This window comes from Numida meleagris, chromosome 1 (genome assembly GCF_002078875.1).
Source record: "Numida meleagris isolate 19003 breed g44 Domestic line chromosome 1, NumMel1.0, whole genome shotgun sequence".
Taxonomy (NCBI): Eukaryota; Metazoa; Chordata; class Aves; order Galliformes; family Numididae; genus Numida; species Numida meleagris.
This window is the reverse complement of record NC_034409.1, coordinates 104,153,872-104,167,538: the sequence shown is the minus strand read 5'-3', so window position 1 is coordinate 104,167,538 and position 13,667 is coordinate 104,153,872. Positions and strand designations below refer to the sequence as shown.

The 13,667-nt window shown below is 45.2% G+C and overlaps 1 protein-coding gene across 2 annotated transcripts in view; it reads left to right on the top strand.

Annotated features, from left to right (window-relative positions):
• The window catches only part of RUNX1 (runt related transcription factor 1), a 156,280-nt gene continuing 143,282 nt past the window's right edge, over nucleotides 670-13,667 (top strand). Inside the window, exons 1-2 of one of the 2 annotated variants that reach the window (XM_021405077.1) lie at nucleotides 670-821; nucleotides 1,007-1,120. In XM_021405077.1, the coding sequence (XP_021260752.1) occupies nucleotides 1,066-1,120 (55 nt within the window). In that variant the 5' untranslated portion in view covers nucleotides 670-821; nucleotides 1,007-1,065. The remainder of the gene's footprint in view (nucleotides 822-1,006; nucleotides 1,121-13,667) is intronic. The other variant, XM_021405076.1, reaches the window with a different exon arrangement.

The window sequence follows — 13,667 nt, the reverse complement described above, 5'->3', positions numbered from 1 at the left end:
TTTCTTTCTTTCTTTCTTTCTTTCTTTCTTTCTTTCTTTCTTTCTTTCTTTCTTTCTTTCTTTCTTTCTTTCTTTCTTTCTTTCTTTCCTTCTTTCTTTCTTTCTTTCTTTCTTTCTTTCTTTCTTTCTTTCTTTCTTTCCTTCCTTCCTTCCTTCCTTCCTTCCTTCCTTCCTTCCTTCCTTCTCTCCTTTCTCACTCTTTTTTCTCCTTCTCCCTGTCTCCCTCTCTCTATCACAACTCTCTGCAGTGTACTTTCCCCAGTCAGTGGTCTTCCCTACAGCTGATTCTTAACATTGTACAGGATGACTTACACATCCTGCTCCAGCAGCCAGCTAATACCCAGCTTTGAATTACTATTGAATAAGCAGCAATGAAATCCCTATCAAAATAATCAGTAGTTCCAAAAACCACAAACAACAAAACAAGCAGCATTGCACCAGCTCAGCACGCCCGCCTGCAGCACACGGGCCGGTGAGTCATTTCTCTTTTCCCTCCCTCAGCAACCTCCATGGCTGCCTCGCACAGCCCCGGGGAGGGCAGGTGGAGTGGGTAGGGCATGACTTCAGAAAGCTAGAAAAAAAAAAAAAAAAGTTGACATCACTCAGGTCATGTGACTCAAAGGGACCAATGGAGGCAGGTTATAGAAAGGGGAACAGTTAAATTTGTAATTTTGGTTGTGTGAAACACTTCTTTGGGCCTCATAAACAACCACAGAACCACAAGTTGGGTACAGAGGCAGTCACACAAGAGCGGGTCCGGGATATTGGTCAGCAGGCAGGGCAAATCGCTTTGACTGCAAACCACAGAGTTTCGTAGAGTGGTAAGCATCATCAACCACAACCGATCCGCTATTTTTTTTTCTTTTTAAGAAACAATTTTGGAGTTCTTTTAGCAAAAGAACCTTATTATTTGCTTTGGGTTGCTCAAGAGGCACTGGGATAAAGCAAAGTGATGGCTGGGCAGAGGGTGGTAACAATGACCGTTCTTCATTTTTCACTTCCCAAGGTAGAAGAAATCATATATTCCTTCACTGTAAAGAGAAAGTGAGTTTTAAAGAGGAAACAATGGCTTCAAACAGCGTATTTGATTCACTTCCTTCTTACCAGCACTTCTTGAGAGGTAAGTGCCATTCATACTTTCTAAATATTCTTTTCACTATCCCATACATAAGCAAATGCATGTTTGGAGAGAATTTGAGGACTTTCTTGTAGTACATGCTTTTTCCAACTTCAATTTTCTTCAAGGCGTTCTCGTTCAAGCTAGTATTTGAGCTCATAGGAGCTCACCTTATTACTTGCCATCCATTAAGGAGATTATAACATGGGCTCATTTAAGCTGTTCAAACAGGCATCGCATGCTTGTGAATTTTCTCTTCATAAATCAAAGTCTGTTAGAGCAGCTCACATGAATTACAGCAGATACAATAGCAGTAGCACAAGTCCCTTTTGATTCCTTTTGGCAGAATTATGACTTTTTGAGCCACTGCCATGAAAAATGACAGCCAGCTGCATACGACACCCATTACAAGCTGCACCCCTGTGAGCAAGCAGCAGGCTCGTGCCGGCAGCCAGCAGAGCGTGATGCTGGCTCACTTATGGTGCACTGTCAGCCTGGGTGAAGGCACACTCACTGGGGAGAAGCCGGGAAAGCTCAGAAACCTGCTTAAAGTTGACTGCAACTCACATGGCTACAGAGAAGCGATGTGGGTAAACTCAGGGTTTCTGTTGATGCCACACAGGTCTCGGATGACTGTGAATTATTGGCTGCAGCCAATGCTAGAGAAATGAAGCAGTCCTGTAAGGGCTGGGGAGGGGACTGGAGTGCAACCCCCGGCAATCTGTCTCATTTCACTGTGACCAAGCATATTCAGAGGCTTGCTCAGTCATGGGTTATTCATTTGAGTAAGCCTGGGACCGGCACGAGAAACTTGTTCACTTTCTTGTAACTGCCTTCCCAAATAGCTCATGATGCAGCTGAACTTTTCCCCTTCCACGCACACCCTCTGAGCCTCCAAGCCCCCTTCTGCAGTGCTGCGCCTGCCGGATGACAGCGCGCAGACAGCTCATTAGACTTGGCCGACGCGCCGCGATACAGCAGCGCTGTGTAGCTCTTTATAACTGCAGACTACAGCTTCCCAGCCTTGCCGCTTCTGTCAGTGTGAGTCACACGTTATTCCTATTAATATGCAGGTTGGGAATGCGGAAGGCTCGCCCCTGCTGCTGTGTCACAGCAACTCTGTGAACCCTGCACTGCTCCCACTGATCGCCATGGGATGAGGGCAGGGTGCCAAAGCGCCCACCATCTCTCTTTGCTTACTTTTCTTCTTTCTGCCCCCCTCCCATGATGGAAGTTTTTCTACCTCTCTCTTTCCTGACACCAGTGGGGAGCTGAACGCAGTGAGCTGTGTGAGTCAGGCAGGCTCGTAGCATCCTGGCTCGCAGCATCGCCCAGCCTGCGAGGGGAGATGCTGGAGGCTTGGCAGGAGGCAGCTGACTGCTCCCAGCACTCACCGTGCTAATGTTTTGCCAGCTCCACTTCCAAGCAAAGGAAGCAATACTGTTAGAATAGCAAGAAGGATCTTCCTGCGTTTCATCAGCTGTTTGTTGTTTTTGTGGGGTTTTTTTAACTCACGCAACTGTTTGCTGTTTAATCTGTAGTGCAGGAACACTTATTGAGGAAATTCTGTCCTTCTGATAAAATAAGAAATGGTAAGCCTCACGGGGCAGCACTTGCAGCATGCCAGCACACAGCCAGCCTGCGGGATGGGCTGGGGACAGTTGAGGCCATCCTGCAGACAGGAGCCCCTGAAGTGCAGTGGTGCAACTGCATGGGGACGTTCTTGTCTAGGTTTGCTAAGGCTAGTGAATCCAGCCTGTGGTTTACCTCAGTGCTTCACTATAGGTGTTATTATCCTTCTCAGTACTGCTTGCATTCGTATTGTTAACACTGCAGTAATTTGTACTCCTTCATGGACAAGGTCCCCATTACATTAGATACTTTAAGGAACAGATCCTGGTGGGTATCCAGCACAAGTGAGGTGAAACTGCAGCTGTACAGTGCAGGAAGAGCTTGGGCAACAGTGCTTCGGTTGGGTTATAAAGCAAATGCCTCGTCATTGTGAAAGAATATTGCGTTTAAACATGGAAAGCTGCAACGTTCCTTTTTTGTTCCTGTCTTTGCTCAAATGAACTTCGGACAATTTCAAAATCCTGGGCACAACAAGAGTAATGCTCGAGCCTCAGAGCAAGAAAAATAATCATCCCTAGGGCAGATTGTTCTCAGCCATATTTCTCAACAGTGTGTACACAGACCAGCCATTAGAAATGTCCCAAACCGTCTCTTCTTTTTTTCCCGCCAAAATTTATTGCACTTTCGCCTTTAACTGAAATTATGAGGTAAAGGGAAAAATGACTTGCTTTCTGCCATAGATTTCACTTTATCAGCCCATGCAGTTCTCTGAGAAGGAAATCCATTACTTTGTTTTTAGCATGGTACTATGTGAAAATTGGGAAAAAAGAAAGGGAATGGGGAAGCAGAACCATTGTTCCAGCCCCTGTGAGCAGTGACAGACATAGAAAGCCTGAGATATTAATTGAATGTGGTACACCACAAAGGATATGGCCCTCTTTCTATCACACCACACCAGGTCCTTGCTTCTGCCACTAGGTAAAGAAATGAGGATTGCACTGAAACCTCCAGTGATGTGCTCTGCGTGCTGAAGGCATTTACATGTTTACCAGCTCTGCTTTTAATGATGGCCTCATTTTCCTAATGGCCTCTTTCAGTTTATGGCCTGGACTGCGTGTTAGGAGTACAAAATAAGAGCCTTTTTACGGTTTTTTGTTGTTGTTGTGGTACAGCCCTCAGTAAAACATCACACCGTCCCTTTCTCAAACCGGGGTTCGTATCAGCAAGGCTGCTGTTTCAACTCTTATTCAAGCATGGTTTCTAGGACAAGGATGGATTTGCTGGCTTTATTAGGGGTTGGGTGTGGTTTCATGTGTATGGACTGGGTCACAGCAACGGTATCCTTTGGGCAGGAGGACAAAAACAAGACCCACTGGAGAGTCTTGGGTTAAAGAGTACATATACAGTTTCTAAAAGAGGCCTGGATAATTACATGATACCACTCAACCCCATAATGTCTTTGTTTTTCTTAGGGGCATTAGGCTGTCCTGTAAGGTTTCCTAACAATTTTGCCTGCAAAGCAAGACAGCATAATTAGTCCTTTTACAAAAACACTGTTTTTTGTTTTTGTTTTTATGGGGCTCTAAATATTATGAAGCATAATATTTTCCAGGAAGGCACTTTTTCCTCATTTTCCTGCTTGCTGCAAGGTCTAATTATTTCAATATGCAAAGAAGGTTGCCCCTGGTTTTGCCTTTGTTGTATTTTTTGTTAATTAATCAAGGCATTGAAGCCTTGTGGTGCAACATTTTCTTGGTTTCTTATCAAATGGAAATAAACTACAGCAGAGCACTTTTACAGCGTGGAAAAATACACTATGCATGCTTTATTCTTAGTTATAACACAGTAGTGACCAGCCATCGTGGGTCTCCTCCTTTGCACATGCTAATAATGCGGGTAGGTTGTTCCCAAAGCCCCTAGCACTATACATGAGCGGGAAGATGAGCTGTCTGGAAGCTCCTTGCTTTTCAGATCTGTCTCTGCAGGTTCACACTCTCAGCATAGGAGACTTCCCTAGAGTCAGTGCTTGTCTGCAGAGGGTGCTGGTGGAGGGCAGGACAGTGTGGCCTCTCTTCCCACCCAGGATTGGCTTCATTCCTCTACAGGGTTCCCGCTGTCTCTGAGATCCTTCAGCAGGGTGTACAGCCCCAGGCTGAAATCAAAGCAAGCATCTGCCTCTGTGTTGTATTTCCAGGATCAGCTTTTGTGTGGTCTTGGTGGAATATCAGGCACTGGAAAAAGACATCTACCACGGGTACAACTTGTCTTTTCAAGTCCTGGTGTGTGACATTGGCAGAAGTAATCATGCTAGGACCAGCTCTGTGAAAGACGTGTTCCTCTTGGAGATGCACTCGGCAGTGCCACGTGCTTGGCAAGGCTCTTCATTCCCTCACCCAGGAAAAGAAACTGCTCTTTTTCCAGTAGCATAGGCTGGATTTTGACTGCGTAGTGAGGAAGCTTTTCCAGCTCTTTTGCAGACTGCCTGAACTGTTGCACAGAGTTAATTTGTGTCAGTATTATAAAATACTGACTGTGTCTTGTGAATGGGAAATTGAACTAAAGCTCATAAAAACCTTGGCTTACTGGAAGAAAAAACATGCACAATGTCAGATTTACACAGCCTTCTCTGAGACTTTGTTCACTTAAAAGCCTTGAGAAGCGCTGAGAGACCCAAACACAGGAATTCCTGTGAAGCACGTGGTGGGGTGAAGTATCTGACAGAGATTAATACATTGCTTTGGTAAGATCAAGAGATTTTATCTGAGGCCAAAATACTGAACTGTGTGTTTAACCAGTCACATTCAGCTTAGTGATGGACTGCAATGTCAGTCTCAGCAAGGACTCAGAATTAGGCTTGCAGATACCCAGGATTGGCATGCCCAAATGTGACCATTTTCCACCAACAGAAGAAACTCACCCCACTGTATGACCCCACTACACACAGCAGGGCCCCGCTGGTCCCAGCAGCCCCCTAGAGGGGCTGCCTGAGGTCTGAGCAGGATGTTGGGACCAGGTCATCTCACATGAATGTAAAGCACAGAAGTAAGGTGCAGAGCAGGTTCAAAAACAAATGGAAATGCCCCTTGCGAGTGCTCTGCAGAAGCTGCCAGCTATGGTGCCTCCATAAGGGATAACATGAGATTGCTCACCCCTGTGACAAGATAGGGAAACTCATCTTCCTTCTACAGGGGACGAGGGCTTGTACGTTGAAAGCTGACACGGCACACGCCCACGTAGCTAGTAAGTCCTCTGTCAAAGGCTTGGGATGCTTATGCTGGCAGGTGGGAAAGGTATGGCACCATGCCATGAGGGAGTTCAGGAAAGCCCACACCAGGGATGTGATGCCGACAGATGCAGATTGCAGTGTGCAAATATGTCTTGACTCGGTTGTTGTTTTGGTTTTTTTTTTCTTTCAAATTTTATTTATTTATTTGTGTTTTCCATTTGCTTTTTTTTTCTTAAAACTACTGTGGCAGACAGGTCACCTGTTCCTATTCCTTTCTCTGTGCTCAGTCAATGGAGCAGTGTAGGGCAACATTTTTTTTTAATGGCGGATGATTACAGCCTAGAACTCATTGCCATACAATACCATTAAAACCAAGAGTTTATCGGGATCCATAAAACAGCCAAGTCTTTAATACAGATAACAGTTTCTTGGTAGGTAAAAAGGAAAGAAGCTTTTGAAAGGTTAAGTTCTGCCTTCATCTCTCACTGCCATATTTCAGAGCACAAGCCATTCTCTGCTAACACTCGGGAAGAAAGCTTCCCATGTAAGCTGGTCTGTCATCTGCAAAACGAATTGTGGCTTCCTCCAAAACATCTGGTACTAGCCGAGGGGAGAGACAGGCCACAGGCTAGGTGACTCACTGGTCTGAGAGAGGGATAAGAAAACATCACAGTACCTTTGTTACCTCCTCTGTCATCTTATGAGAATGGAAAATATTTGTATAAACTTGAGTCAACTTCCCAAATAATAGATGAGTAGCCTGGATATCTCCTCCATGAAGTATATTGGTGAACTGGGCTGGGTGACCACTGTGCTGAAATGTGAAGGAGCGGAGCACCTCTGAACGTCTGCAGTAACTTGGTGGAGTCCATGAAAGCACTGACATATTCACAGTGACACTGCCTGCAGGGCATATTATTCTTGCTGCCAGTGGAAACAAGGCTAGAAATTAAAAACACAGATTGACAATGTAATCAATTTTCAATTTTCTTCTCTTGGGTCCCAGCAGAAAATAAGGTATGAGTGACCAAGATACATTTTAGTCTGAAACACTGAATTGTCTGTAAAGATGTGTCCATACAATTTAAACTAGGAAGGAAAAGAAAGAGCATAGAAGACCTGGCTGTGAAAGCAGAGCAGCAGAGAGAGCCAGTAGTCGCTACCTGGTAGAGTTTCCAATTCATCCTTAATGCTGTCCGCAGGGCTCACCACTTCTGCTTGCAAGTGAAACTCTGTGAAATTGGGTAGTTTCACTTCACAAAGATCTGTGAGAACATTTTCTCCGCCTTTGATCTGTCTGGGCTTTTCAGCCTGTGCTTTTTGTTTTGAGTTTCTGATTCCAGTGAACCCAAAAGCAGCCCAAATCAGGAGCTTGGGGCTTTTTCTTTTGCCTTCCGAGTATTTGCTCTTGCAGAGTGCTTTCTGTTGGCTGGTTTCATGCTAAAGCTGTGATACTGAGACGTACTAGGAAGCTGCCCTTTGGTAGGGTTTTGGCTGCCAGTTGAAAGGCTGAACTCTCGTACAAATCTTTTCCATCAATGCAGCATGAGGGAACTTGCAACCTGACGGGCTGGATGTGATTTGCTATGAACATTTCACTCAGCTGTACTAAGAGAAAACCTTGCAATCCTTGTCAAATCAGGAGGCACTGGAATGCCCATGAAATGCCTTCTTTGGCATTCAGACAAGAAAGATGGCCATTTGTGAAATACTTGAATACTGGGGGTGAAGGAGCACAGATGAGCATCCGTTTCCTTTGTGACAAATGTCTTGCACATCCCCCGCCTGCCTGCAGCTCTTATACTTGCCTTTTCGAGCTGGCTTTATGGCATTCACCTGCGTCATGCTGAGCGGGGACATCCCAGGGTGTATACAGAAGCCTTGAACGAGCACTGAGGGATGCAGAGCTCAGTCACCACTGCTGAAGCACCCTGCATAGTCCTCACTTTCAGCAAATGCATGCACTGTGAGCAAGCCAAACAGCTGAAACAAGGCATCGCAGGCCAGCACTTGGCTCTCTTTATCTGCGTGCTGTGGTACGAAAAGGTAGTGGAAGGCAATCTGGCACAGAGGGATGAAAGCTTCCCTCCATCTCATGCGGTGACACCGACAGATGCAAGTCACCGCCAGCAAACCCTCGGATGTGTAGGTGTGTTCAGTGCTGGTGTGTGGGGGTGGCAGGTGCACCTCCGGTTGTCACTACTGTTATTAGCCAAGTGGAGAGGTTCAAGGCAGCACTGCTTTATTCCCACCTGCCTGCAGCTGCACTTCCACCCGTCTCCATAGGCATGGCCAGGAGCAAAAAGCAATGCTTGGGATAACATCCTGCTTCCTCCCAGGCAGTGACAAAATGGCCACCAGCTGTGAAGGGCTGGGTCTGTTCCCCCAAGAGTAAAAAGACTATTACAGAAATGAAGTCATGAATAAGACAAGAAGTGAACTCTGAATGCTAGCACTGACCTAGGGGCTAAATGAAACACTGCTTTGAGGCATGAGTGTAATTCATATGACTCCACTTAGCAAAATTGTAACTACAGAGAGAAAGTTTTTGTCTCTTTTGCCTTGGAAATATTGGTGTGTAACAATGGTTTGTGGCCTATTATACATGGCGGTGGAAGGAACTCTGTGTCATCTGGGAGTCTTTTTCTGGTTGGTGGCTGTTGGTTTGCACATAGCTTGTACATCAGGGGTGTAAAAATGGACAGGGCAGTGCATTCCCTCTTGAAGAAAGGAGAGCCTCTGAGAGAAGCACTCTAGCACGTGCCATCTAGGGGGACAGGACTTGCATGTGTGCAACCACAGCTTGGGAAAACAACCCCAAAAACCCTTTTTCCATAGGAGACAGTGAGGAGGAGGTCTCACTGTGCCTGCTGACCATTTTGTCATGATTGCACATCATTTTGAGCAGAGTACTGGTACAAGAGTGCGCACTTTGCCCAATTAGTAGGAAGTACAATTTATTTTACAACACAGTTACTAGATAATATCAGACTTCTGTAAAATGCTTCTGTTTTTCAGGACCTGTGTGTAAATGAGCTTGGGGTTTTGCATAGGCTGGGTGTAACAGAATTCATGGCTGGAAGGTACATTCAAGTTAAGACTTTGTTAACCTCATTTGCATGGGGGTCAGTGAATCAGTTGTTGCAGTACAGGGTAGTTTAATGCTCTTCCATGTTCTACACATTCTACACATGTACCACACACTTTGCAAAGGAATTCATTGCCACTTTGTCGACCGCATCTGCTCTGGAGGTCGTGTCGTATCGTGTGGGGTCCTCCAACAAGCTGGTAGCATTTGCAGATGGACCCAAGGCTTGGGTCCTGCACACAAACACAAGCTTATTCTGCCTGTACTTGCCTGCACTGGAGAAAATTGTTCGTTTTCCTAAATGAAATGGGCTGTTTCGACTGCAGTGTGTTGCGCTGTTGTGGAACCTAAGGAATTACTTGCCTGGATGAAAGGAAAAACTGATAAAGTAAACCTCTTAAGCTCCAAAGTGCTGAAATAAACCACTGACGCTTTATTGTAACAGTCAGAACTTTTATTGCTGTGTTTTATTTTAATAGGGATTGCAAAAAAAATGGTCTTTTTTTTTTTTTTTTTTACAGTTTCCTACACAGTCCAAACAATTTAAAGTACTACTTTTGAAGGGTGGTATTATTTGTACTGGTATTTTCAAGTGCATCTGTTTTATACTATGCAACAAGAAAGCTCCAGTAGTCCCGAAGAGCTTCTTTCTGTAGCACATAGAAATAAGCTTTGCCAGCATTAACACTTTTATACTTATCTAAGTCTCTTTCCTTTGGGATAGTGCTCTGCTATAACCAGACCTGTACCAACACAAAGTGGGATTTGTGGCTTCCCTGCAGGGTGAAGTTATGTCATCAGACTGGCCCCTATATGAGTAAGGGTGACTTAGGTTCATGTTTTAATGGGGAAAGTAAAGAATGCCGGTAAATAGTTTTTCAGCACCAGTTTCATCCTAAGTTTGTGAATTATTCTCTTCCCATCAGACAGTCTCTCATTGATTCTTTGCTTATTTCTCCAGTAAGACTTTCTCAGCCCTGTTCATGATCAGTACCTTATATCCCCCATGCCTTGCAGGAATAACACAGCTTCTGATGGGACAGCACACAGCTGGCCAAGACAGCTGAGTGAAAATCTTCTCTCTCTTTCCTGAATTCCCTTCTGCCTGGAAACTTTTGCACATTCAGGTCTTAGCCCTTCTTTTTGCAAGGCCTTGCTGGATTTTTTTTTCCTGTGGCATTAAAGCATGCCTTACTTGAAAACTGCTGTTCAAAGAGGGATTGAAATCAGTTTTAGGAAAATAACTTATATAAAAGCATTAGCTGTCCTATTTTAGGAGATAATTGGCTGTAGCATAGTTTCCCTCTCTTATTTCTCCTTGGTGAGAAAACAAGCTACCTTGTCATTGAGGTTTTTATAAAATGCTGCTGTTTGCAACATTCACCATGAGCAAATTAACCCAAACATTTCTAGTGCATGACTTACTTTGCTTACTCTGCTCCTAGCCTTCCTTTTGGCATCTGGACACCAAAATGTCCTCAGTTATCGTACACTGGAGGAGGAAAAAAAGGTGGATCATGTAGTTGATTGCCAAGGAGTATGGATGGAAAAATAAATAAAAAATAAAAAATAAAAACCATACCAAACACTGAACAGAAGCCAGCACAGAAGAGAGGGTGAGAAAGTCAAAATGGAGAAAGAATGAGTTGATGGGCTGATGGTTGGACTTGATGATCTTAGTGGTCTTTTCCAACCTTAATGATTCTATGATTCTGAGGAGGGGAAGAAGTGTTTTATTGTGCAGCAGAAGCCCTTGTATCAGCAGAGCTTCTCCGCAGCAAACCTCTGGGCTTTAGGGCTATTTTCACTGGGAACTGTGTTCTCCAGCTTGCGTACTGCGAGCAGTTGTAGATGGTGTGATTTCGGGGGATCGGTGGATGACAGAGCCTGCAGCCCCAGCTGCTGACATCTGAGCCCCAGGTGCTGAGCTGCCTGTGCTAGCCAGCCCCAGCCCGAACAATGCACTATCGGTCACTCCCACAGCTTGTGCTCCAAGAATAATCCACTGGCATTTGTTCGTTTTTTTAAGAAGCAGAATGTTTGAACCAAGTCTCCCGTTGTTCATACTGCCACCCTACCTGCTTATGAAATCATCAACCTTTTCTTCCCTGGTAGCTTCCTGTGTTGGTTAGAATTAGATGGATACAGGTGGCCAGAAGCCAGCCTGCTCTGCACCTCGCACCTGGTGCCAGCCCCCTTTGATCCTCATGTCTGCAGCCTCAGCCTTTCCTCACAGATACAGAACAGAAAGGGGCGGAGGAGCTGGCTGCTTTTGGTTGCTGCTGTGCAAACCCTGCTGCTGTGGATACTCCTGGGATAACAAATTATGTATTTCATCCTTTCTGTATACACAGTGAATACACATTAAAGTTTCTGGATTTTTTTCTCAAATCTTGTTTAGTATGTTGCATTGGGTGCCTGTGGGATCACAGGGTTTGTGTTTCAGTGGGTTCTTGTTTGCCTGTTTCCAGGCTCTTCCAGAAGGCCTCTGCATGAGATTTAGCTTACAGGTTTAATTTTAATAATGCCACAAAATCAGTGCAAAGATGGAAGGTGGGTTCGGAGCATGAGAGAAAGAAGAAATGTGGGAAGAAGTGTTTCTAGAGTAGTCTCGGAGCCTTTTACATTTTCATGTTCAGCAGATGCTAATAAATGTGAAACTTGGTAGGGAGCTTGTGTCAGGATTCTGATACAAGTTACACCGTGGTGGATAAAGAGCAATGTGAATGTTAAGTTAAAAGTCTGGTTCAAGTACTAATACACCTGTGGGATTTCTTTTTCTTTCTTTTTTTTTTTCTTTTATCTTACTGCAGCAGTACCTTTCAGTGTGCCTTACAACAAATATATAGACCAATAATCATGCTGGCTTGCATTCTGCAGGGGACATCAGTGCACCAAAACAGAAAGCCCTTGCGACCTCAGTAGCTACTTTCTATGTGAGCATTCGTGTTGGACCTCTGTGTCACTGTGCCTGACCCCATTTGACTTCAGGCTGCTAGCACGGGCCTTTTGTAGTGTTGTTACTTGGGAGATAGCTGGAACTGGAGCATACTGAGGTTGCCTGGAGTCAGAGCAGATGCTAATAATGTGATCAGTGACATCATTGACGTTCTTATCATGTCGCTGATGAATTGCTTGGGCAGCACTTACTTAGGATAAAGATGGATAGAGATCTGCCTCAGACAGCACGGGTAACTCTGCTGCGTACATTAACTCTATTAAATCCATATGCTCTTATCATGTTGTTCATGTTCTCCACAATCAGGTTGTGGAAAACTTCTCATTATAATTTGTTGCGTTCTTTCAAAGAAAGTCTAGTTCGGTGCATTTTAAAAGTCTTGCTGTCCTAGGCAGAACTGGTGACTGGTTTCCTACAGACGTGGGCCTTGTGGCTACATTTTCTAACACCTGATAGGGCTTTAATCCAATCCAAGGTTTTTGTCTTCTTTAGGAGTCTCTACAATCTCTCTTGGGTGGGTGCTTGGGAGCTGGGAGCACCAGCCTCAGCTACTGCCGTGTTTCAGGAAAGCAGTAGGAACTTAAGGCCACTTCTGCTCTATGGAATGTAGTTGAAGTTGGCCCCCAAGCCAGGATAGTTGGCGGAAGCACAGAGGGAGTGGGAGCTATCGCATAAGCTCTGTCTCCACAGAAAAGCAGTCTGATAAAACCTTTGCAGTTCCGTTTGGCATACACTGGGCCCAAGTGATATACAGGCAGTAATCAAATACAGTCATCTTCAGAAACTGCTTAAACAGCTCTGGGAAGAGCACGATCCTCATTTTCATGGATGAAGAACCATGAAAAGTGGTCATATCAGAAGTCAGGGGGAGAGAAGTGGAAGCAGAACCTCTTTTTTTTTTTTTTTGTCTTACAGTTCTGAGCCAGACTATGCACAACATAATCTCTTGTTCACTTGGAATTGTAAATTTGGCCAGGCAGATGTTTTCATCAGAAAGATGCCTTAGCACTGCGCTCATTCTCTCAGGGCACAGTTACCGTATGTCTCTAGCCACAACTGGGCCATCCAGCTCAATAGCAATCCATGAAGAAAATCCAGGAAAAATGTTTTCCAATGACTTTTTGAGCAGCAGGCAAACTTGAACGTGTTATGAGCTGTTTGTGGGCAACTTGGGAACAGAAAAAGAAATAAGACTAGCTGAGAAGCTGTTTGTGACACAATGTTTGTTCAGCTCATCAGACTCTCAGCTCCAGGAAAAGCAGTGGGTTCAGGGTTTCTCCAGCCTGGCTTAGCACTGTCCTGGCAGTTAGTGGTGCTTGGTGCCTCCTGTGCCTGCAGAGCGGGGAGGGCAGGAGCAGGGTGCAGCTCAGCCTGGCCACCCCAGTTGGAGACTGCACTGTTTGGAGACTGCCCAGGAATCTCCGGGTGTGAAGCAAAGCTGGAGGTTGCTGTCCTGGGAGAGGGAGATGAGTGGAGAAATGATGCATCAGTAACCCTGTGCTGCTGTTGGTCTGGGCTCCATCTCTGCTGCCAGAGGCTCGCCTTCAGCCAAGCAATTACCAGAGCAGAGTCAGAGAGGGCTTTGCTTTTCCTGCATCTAACTTCTGTCCAGTGTTGGACCCCTGTCTACAAGAAAGACACTGAAGCCCTGGAGCATGTCCAGAGAAGGACAGCGAAGCTGTGATGGGTCTGGATCACAAGTCTG